The sequence below is a fragment of the Alternaria viburni genome (assembly GCF_023758015.1).
Source record: "Alternaria viburni strain BMP 2772 chromosome Unknown scaffold_10, whole genome shotgun sequence".
Lineage (NCBI taxonomy): Eukaryota > Fungi > Ascomycota > Dothideomycetes > Pleosporales > Pleosporaceae > Alternaria > Alternaria viburni.
In genome coordinates, this window is record NW_026055779.1 from 228,342 (window position 1) to 236,946 (window position 8,605).

The 8,605-nt window shown below is 53.2% G+C and overlaps 2 protein-coding genes across 2 annotated transcripts; one reads left to right on the top strand and one right to left on the bottom strand.

Annotated features, from left to right (window-relative positions):
• Nucleotides 1–1,236: 1,236 nt before the first annotated feature.
• J4E79_005345 (uncharacterized protein) lies at nt 1,237–3,365 on the top strand (the record flags this gene model as incomplete). Its single annotated transcript, XM_049354223.1, has 2 exons — nt 1,237–1,302; nt 1,350–3,365. 2 exons carry the CDS (start codon nt 1,237–1,239, stop codon nt 3,363–3,365), a joined length of 2,082 nt encoding a protein of 693 aa, XP_049211088.1.
• A 583-nt stretch (nt 3,366–3,948) lies between these two features.
• On the bottom strand, nt 3,949–7,015 carry J4E79_005346 (uncharacterized protein; the record flags this gene model as incomplete). The annotated part of the gene is made up of 3 exons (XM_049354224.1): nt 3,949–5,063; nt 5,149–6,023; nt 6,132–7,015. 3 exons carry the CDS (start codon nt 7,013–7,015, stop codon nt 3,949–3,951), a joined length of 2,874 nt encoding a protein of 957 aa, XP_049211089.1.
• Nucleotides 7,016–8,605: the final 1,590 nt, after the last annotated feature.

Genomic DNA, 8,605 nt, shown 5'->3' on the forward strand with positions numbered 1-8,605 from the left:
CGCATCACGCGTGTTTCGTTTCGAGATGGCTGAGGCTTCAAGGCTGAGGCAGCCGATGTTCCCGATGCTTTCCCAAGTAACCGGTCCTTCTGCGCGTGACGTTATGTGGGAACTTGCCGGCAAGGCCGAAGGCCCTTTTGGAAGCTTTGCATGCATGCCTCGGACAGGGAGTGTGGCATAACACGCCGAAGAGCAGGATGATACGCTTTTGTTGCAACCGCCTGTGCCACAGCCACAGGTGGTGCGAGAAGGCTCTCTGGAGGTCAAGTTCGCAGTGGGGCTCTTGTCTACATGGCGAAGTAGAGGCGGCCAAAGCGGTGATAGGGTCTTTGTTAGATGGAATCGCAATTTACCCCACGGCGATTGCGGCGCATGATGAGAGGAACAGGCTAGCGGGCTGCTATCTTGGGCAAGGTGAAGCATGGGGCCAAACAAGGACGGATGTGGCGCCGGCCAATGGCAGACAAGCCTCAACCCTCCGCCAGCCGCTGCCCTCGAACGCGACCGAGTATCACCTGTTGACGCTCCCTCGACACCACTCGTGGCCGTTTTGTGCTCAATTGACAAACGTAGACGCCTGCGCTGCGATTCACTCACTTGCTCGCGCCATAGTATCTTGTACTCCATTCGTGTTGTGTTCACCTTGCGACTGCCGCTCGACACCCCCTCGCGCCTGCCGCTCCCTGACGCCCGTACCCACTCGTTCACCACAACTATAGCCGTCGCATTCACCACGGCGCAAAGCCAGCAACAATAGCCCGAGCAACAACAATACTACTGTTGTCGCTATACATATACGTACGCAGCCATCGGACACGCCTCTTCCGCTGTCACCGCTGTTCAAGCCTTGCGCATCTCAAACACGCAACGCTCCACCCACGCGCACACGTCTCTTGTCATGCGCACGGCACTCTGGTAGCATTCCGAACACCCACCTTTTTGGAAAGCCCCCCGTCCCCGGCCACCCGCCGCAATCCTCCGTCTGCTTAACAAAACTACCGCCCCTGTCGCTCTTTCCCTCGCTCGCTAGTGGTGAGCAGCCGGCCTGTCACCACCATATCGCGAATACTCACTCGACAACCGAAATTGCCTCCTCCTTTTGGCTACAACAACCAACCCATGTCCTAGCGACCAAGTCACTCCTTAGACGAACAGCTGGACTGCAGGCCACCGTACCGCTGAGCGGATACTTACATACACACATACGTACATACCGACTAATACCGAATCGCCAACATGGGGTGCTGCGGAGACCGCGAAAAGGGAACTACGGTGACGGAGGAGCAGAAGTGGACTTACATCGTAAGCACTTGAGCGCGAATATGGAAGCGCATCGCTAATTGCCTTAGAACTTGTCCGACTTCAAGTCTACATCTTGCCTCGCACCCTTCTCGTATGCCTGGTTGTGGATTCTGGTCGTCATCTCATGCGCCGTCTACGCCGCCGATGCCTTCACCGCCGTCAACCTCCTCGCATTCGACAAATGGACCAGCCAGGTCAAGCCTACCGTGCCTTTCGACATTGCTAAATGGATCTTCGCCATCACTATCATCGTCTCCTACGTCTTTCTCGCATACCGATGGATCCGGGCCCTGCGCGTCATGCGAACAGGAAGTGTTACCGAATGCTACCTCGAGCCATTGGCTGCTATACTGCAGAGTATGCGCATCACAAAGACTGGCCAGGGCTGGCGCCGCTTCTTGGTCTTCGCCGAGTTGACCAAGAGTAAGAAGGGTGCCAACTACATCGCACTCTTCGTATACTTCCAGTTCAAGAGCGCCCTTCTCATTATTGTCGCCCAGGGGCCCCGCATTGCCCTCAATGCCATGACTCTATACGCCGTCATGCAAGCGCAGCTCATCCCCGTCGGCGAGCACGCGTCAGAAGATCGCTCCAACTTCGAGCAGTTCTTCATGAACATCAAGCTCATGGTCGAGACCGGCAACAAGCAGGAAACAGTCATCTACTTCACCATGTTGTTCTCTCTCGTCATCTGGGTCATCGCTGCGCTGGGTCTTATCATCGCTGGTATCCTGTACCTCTTCTTCCTCTGGCACTACATCCCCAAGGCTGATGGCAGTCTTACCAACTACTGCCGACGCAAGGTCGAGACCCGTCTGGAGCGTATTGTGGGCAAGAAGATCAAGAAGGCCATCGAGAAGCAGAACCAGCAGCTGAAGCGGGAGGAGGAGAGGGCCATCAAGAAAGGCGAATTTGACGCTTCCAAGTCCCGTCCTACGCTACCCAAGCTCGAAGGCGACGATGACGATACATCGACTGTCTTCTCGCTGCAACGATCCGATACGATGCAAACCACCGCGACACTGCCCCCGTATACCCTCGCAAACACACCTTCATACAGAACAAACCCGGAGCGATCGAACACCTCGAACACCTTCAACACCATGAACTCGGGCCGAAACTTGATGAACAAGCCGTCTCTGCCCACGCTAGACGAGCGACCTGGTATGCCAGAGCGGGACGCACAATTCACAAACTTCTCGACAGCCAGCTTCGCTTCAAACGCGCCGATGCTGAACCAGGCAGGAGGTATGGGCAGGTCGTCGCCTGCACCCCAAATGCCACCTCTAGACCGTAACGGCACTGGGTACTTTGGCCAGCAAGACAACCTGCCATACCAGTCCGACCGACCTTTCACACCAATGTCACAGGGCAGGGCGTCCCCCCTCCCACCACGTGGGCCCATGCCCCCTGTGGATACAAGCTACAACAACGGGCCATACGAGAACGATCCTCAACTCATCACTCCCCTCGATGCGCGGAATACACCACAACAAGCTCACCCCAACCGACCGTACCAAGAGTTCAGCCCTTACGACAGCCGGGGTCCTCAGATGGGCCCGGAGTATGAGCTGTCACCTGTCGATGTCAACCCCACAGAAGACATTTCGCAGCACTACTTCTCGGACTCGAATGGACAAGCCGACTACCAGCCACCTCAAATGCCCAGCTTGTTAAGAGCCGGCTCGCCCGCCCCATCGCAGCCAATGGGCCTACCATCTCAACCACGCTCAGGTACCGCGCCTCCACGGTCTGGTACTGCACCACCCCGAGCTGGTGTCCCAGCATCACTGCAGTCAGCAATCCAGCGTCGCGAAGCCTCGCAACCTTTCCCCAATCGAGGCATGAACGGCTCAGCTCCACCTCAGCAACAACAGCGTAGTGCAACAGCACCGATCCAACAACCAGGTTGGACTCAGGGACCTCCTGCCCGTAGCTACACACCTCAGGGTCCCGGCCCCCAACGCAGCTACACACCCGTCTCTGGACCCCAACAACAACAGCAACAACGCAGTTACACCCCCACTGCGCCTCGTGGCTACGACAACAGCTACAACTACTGATCTCCTTCATTTCGCTTTATCTCATACAACGTTTGGAATCACCACATTCATGCATCTCACGGCGTTCACTTCTACTCTCCATCTGTCATCTTTGTGCCTGAGGCCGCCCAACCCCCATTCTTTCCTTTTACAACTCTTACATTCATACGCACGACGTTCTCTCCTCCACTTCGATGTGTGTGAGTGAGGGGGATGTTTAACGACCATTTTTCTGTTTTCTACGTTCGCTCTTTAGCTTGGTTTCGAGATACCCCCCACCCGCATGGCTGGCCTCGGACGTCCTTTCGCTCTCTTTGTTTTTTACGCGTTCACCTGGAGGATTTGGTTGGATGACACTTGGTGGAATGATTTATCTGGTTATGTGGAGGAGGGGCTTGTCTCTTGTGATGGATGAGGGGATGAAGAGATGGGATCTAGGCTTTGGCTTAGACATGTATAGGTAGCGTGGTTGGGTTACATCACCCTCAAAAGTGAGGACTGTCTGCGCTGGGAGAGGCGCGCATACGTGTATTATATACCCACTTCTTTTGCAATTCGTGGAAAGCAATGGAAACTTGTGCATACTCATACCGAGATTTTCAATTCACTCCAACCAAATATCCTCCCGATGCCGGTTATTCGTCAAGGAATTGAAAGCCCGCTCATCCATATCCCGGAAATGCAGCGCTCCCATCCGCCGATACACGCTTTCAATCATTCCTCCCATTTCCATGATTCTCTCTGACTGCTGCAACATGAGTTTCTCGAAGGCATCTAGGCGCCATCTTTGTTCTCGAGACGGTTCTACGCCTGCTAGTGCGCTTTTGTAGTCTTGGTACAGCCATCTCTGCCTGGCGATCCAGAAAGAGTGTTTGATGAGGAGGAGACCAACGCCGGAGTACGTCTGGCGCGCTTGAGGGGTGTTGGCGATGTTTGGAGTGGCGGATGCGGCGAGGATGATGAATGCGCAGTGTTCTGGGTCGATGCCTGAGGTGGCTAGTGGAGTGTCGAGGAAGACATCTAGTTCAACGGTTTCTGTACAGATCTCGCTCCAGAACCGGAGACGGTGTTGGTCTTCTGGCACTATTACCAGTCGCCCAATGTTGATGTGGGTCTTCAGTGCCAATATTCTGCTCTCTAATATAGGCTCCTTATCGCCTTGCCTGGTTTCTTCTTTGACCGCAAAATCGATGACAGCTCCATCGTGATCTGTGATCTGGTATGATCGTATCGCCAGTCGGTGTTGAGGCACAACAGCACCCTTGATACTTGCCCATGACCAGCTGGGGATATTGGCATCGAGCTCTGGCATCCTCTTGCATGCTTTGGTATCCCGCACTCTCCAAGCCAATTGCTCCTCCAGCGCCTCAGACCACATGCCCGCAGCGTATTGTTCGTTCATGAAATCGCGTAGCAACTTCGCGATACTCCAGATCGCTATTGTCTTGTCACATTGATTAGTCAGATCGCACTCCGTATAGTTTTGTACTGCGGACATCCAGAAAGTGTAGGAGCTTTCGTTGTCGTTGACACCGACCAACGCGTTTGACGAGACGGTGTTTCTAGCTAGCCGTCCTCTCCAGTGTCGATCCGTGCTCGCTTTGTGATCGAGAGGGAAGGGAAGACCTTTCGGGAATACCTCGCAGGCTGAGAGCGTAGCACAGTCCCAAAATATTTGATGCTTTGTGAAGTGGAGGATGCGAGGAGAAAGAATGCGTTCTGCAAATTGCTCAGAGTCAGTTTCTGGTGAGTTGAGATAGCTTGGTGGCGGAGAATGGATGGAGCGGCGATGGGCTCTGCTTACCTTGGAAGACCCAGGCGCGGCCGTATATGACGGAGCTCAGAAGTTCCATCTCCCAAAGATCCGCCGGGACAATCGTCCAACTCTTCTCCCCCAAATGATGACGCGCATTGGTCCCCTGGTATGTGACCGGCAGGATTTCGTGAGGGTTTCGCGTCTTGAAAAGACCGCCGTGCGCATTCCTCGAGTCCGCTGCAACGATATTGCAGTGAGAGTATCGATACACCTTGTGCATGAGATCGGCCTCTTTTGCAAAGTCACCAAAGGGTTTCTGCACGATCGCGAGACTATCAATCCAGATATACCGCACCTTCAAGAAGCGGGTCACGTATATTGCGTGTTGGAAGTTACGTGGAAGCTCGTCTAGGGTGATGCCTGTGATCAGATGCTTCGCCATGTTCCACACGGTGGTAGTGAGGAACGGCTTCTCTTGTGGTCCCCATGCATGGCTCAACGTGCAATAAGGACCCTTGACTTTCGTTATTTTGGTATCTACCAAGCGGATGGTGTTGTCATCTCCAGTGTCAACATCCAGAAGTCGCGTCGGTAGGAAGGAGAGCTTGGATCGCTGGTCGTGCCAGGCTTTGCTGCAGTCTTGATGATTGCGCATACAAGTGTCCATCCATCTGTTGATTTGATGCCCGCCACTGCGTTCTGGATCGGTTGTTCCCTGTAAATCCTCAGGAACAGGCACATGCAGATCGGTTCCTGGTAGTAATCGGAAAGCCTTGGTTGTGAGTTTCGGATGAGAAGATCGAAACCGTAACATCATTGATCCTTTTAACTCTCTGCCGCGTGGTAGTGCTCGTAGGGTCCAGTGATACAATGGCCAGTTTTCGGCATTCAATACAAAATCTTCCACGTTGGCGTAGAGCGAGCTGCAAATTGTGCATTGATACGTAGCACTTTTTGTACCATCAATTGAGAGACGATGTTGTCCGAACGAAGCATCACAATCTAATACATTGCTGACGCAAAAGTCGCACAGTCTCACTGGCGACTGCGCTGGAGCTAGCTTTGGTTGCGTGACTTTTCCTTCAGGCTTATGGCGCGGAGATATGCCCTGAAACGCCTGCGGTACATATTCAGCGCTGTTGATTCTAGGCGGCGATTGGACTAGCCCTTCGCCCTTGTCGAGGAATGATGCCTGGCCAAAGGTGCCTTCCAGCTCACGGATACGAAGGCCATCTTCGAGGCTCATGAGCGGTGTCGGGGGAGGCCTGTCGCTTGCTAATGTGTCGAATGTGCTTCCTAAGAGATCAGGTGTCTTGTCCGATGAGGATGTCTCTTGGAACTGATGTAATGGAGTAGCACCAGACCTTTCTCTTGCCGTAGATTTGACATGGTGCCTCGCCCGTTCTAGCGAATCATTGTACTTCTCTTTCACGTATATAGAGAAGGCGGGTTTGCAGCATATATCCACCTTTCGGTCTCCAGTGCGTGGATCTGTAAGCCATCCATTTGCTGCGGTGAAGACGTCTTCAACAGACCTGGGATAATCTAAACTTGAACAAGTGATCTGGGCAAGGCGTATACACTGTTCTAGTGCTTCCAGAGAGATTCCGTGTGAATGATCTGCAGCGGCACCGATTGCATATATCGGAGGCAGGCGCTCGGGTTCCATTTTGCGTTCGATGAAGTTCATCTCGGTGTCAAAATAAGCAATGACGTCCCTGGGCAGCCTGTCGTCAACTCGATCTATGCTGAAAGCAGCGATCTGGTCGCGGGTAAAGATGTCTTCCAGATATAACAACGCAAGTGTTATGTTGCCACCAGCTTTTGGGCCAATATACTTAATGATGCGAATCGTGTTCTCGGAGTGAATATCGCGATAATGCATACTCAGTCTTTCTTCGAGCAAGCGCTCCATCTTGAAGTGGCCCAACTTAATGCTGACATGCTGATAGGGTTCTCTGAAACCATTCACTGGGCACATGTGAGGTTCTTCCAGATGTTTCTTCTTTTCACAGTCATAACACAGATCGAACTCGTTGCAATGTGAACATTCCCACCAGAGCTCCAGATAGTCCTGCTTGCATTCGTCGCAATATGGATTGATGGACATAGAGAACGCTGGAACCCTTCGCGTGATCATCACCTTGAAGCCGCTGGGTTCCAGAGCGGATAAGTGTGTATCGACAATCGACTGTAATGCTTCGTTGATGCGATCGTATCCGTCGAGAATGAGGAACTTGCAAGCACCGGAGGCAAAGCTCTGTAAAGCTCCGATCAGCTTCCCAATGCGCTCGGTTCCAGGATCACCGCAGCGACATGCGCGCTGATATGCTTCATACTCCGCGTTGGGTTCATTGCCGAATTCTGAGTATATGAACTGAAAAAGATCCTCGATGAACGCCAATGATGTCGACCACACATGTTGAGTGATGGATACAGATGCGACAGCAGTTTTGATCCCGTTTATGCCAGATGGCAGACGATTGGCAGCGAAAGCAGCTACAGTCGTCTGTCACGGTAAGCAAAGTCCTCTGTCAGATCCCTGAGAGCTTACTTTACCACACCCAGGCTCTCCGTAGCAGTGAAGTTGCCACGACCTACTACCTGAAGACCATGCACAGTAGGCTGGGGACGCAAAAAACTCGTCGAATAAGGTGGGATCATATCCGCTACGATGTAGCGTGTTTCGGCTCAAGGCTGAGTGTGGTACGTGAGTTTGTGGCGCAAAAGGATCTGGAATGTCTCCAGCTGCGGCGTCCGACATTGTCGTAGGCGCCACGAAATTGCAGATGCATTCGCAAGGAAATTGCCATCCATTGATACTGTTGTTTGAAGGCTGCAGCTGTTGCTTTTGGGGGTCAGGACGAACGACGGGTTCCAGTGGGTCGGCCCCCGCTCCATCTATGTCCGTGCATTTGGCTTATGTCATGCAACCGGTCAATCAGCCCGGCGCGTAATCCACAAATACACATCGTCCTCCACCTCCACACAACCTGTGTGTCAGCCGGCACGTCGTACGAATGTAACGCTGCGTTGGTCGACTGTATACAGCACTTTCTTGTTCGAGGCAAACATCCGCCTAGTTCGCGAACTCGCTGCATCTTCTCTACTGTCCACTTTTGCCTTCTTCAACCCTCTCCCGTCCGAGACAGTTCCGCTCACGACTGGACGAACTTTCGTCGCACTAAACGTGCGCCTCTGCTGCGCTCACGATCATCTCTACAGGTGCCGATCTAGGCTTTGTCTGCTTGTCGAACTCCAGCGCGGACGAGGGGCTTCTATTACCCAGCTTTCATCTACCGTTTGGGCCTTCAGCTAGCGACAGGGCTATGCAAACTCGTAGCCAGCTTCCCATCGACCTCGGATATATCGAATCAGGAATCAGTATCTCTTTACAGCCTACCGACTCCTTTTACCGCGTGGGACGGGCTAAAAGGTGGTCTGGGGGCCGAGTGCGGCTGATATGCAAGATGACTGCTTTGTACTTCACGCATCAACCGACAAA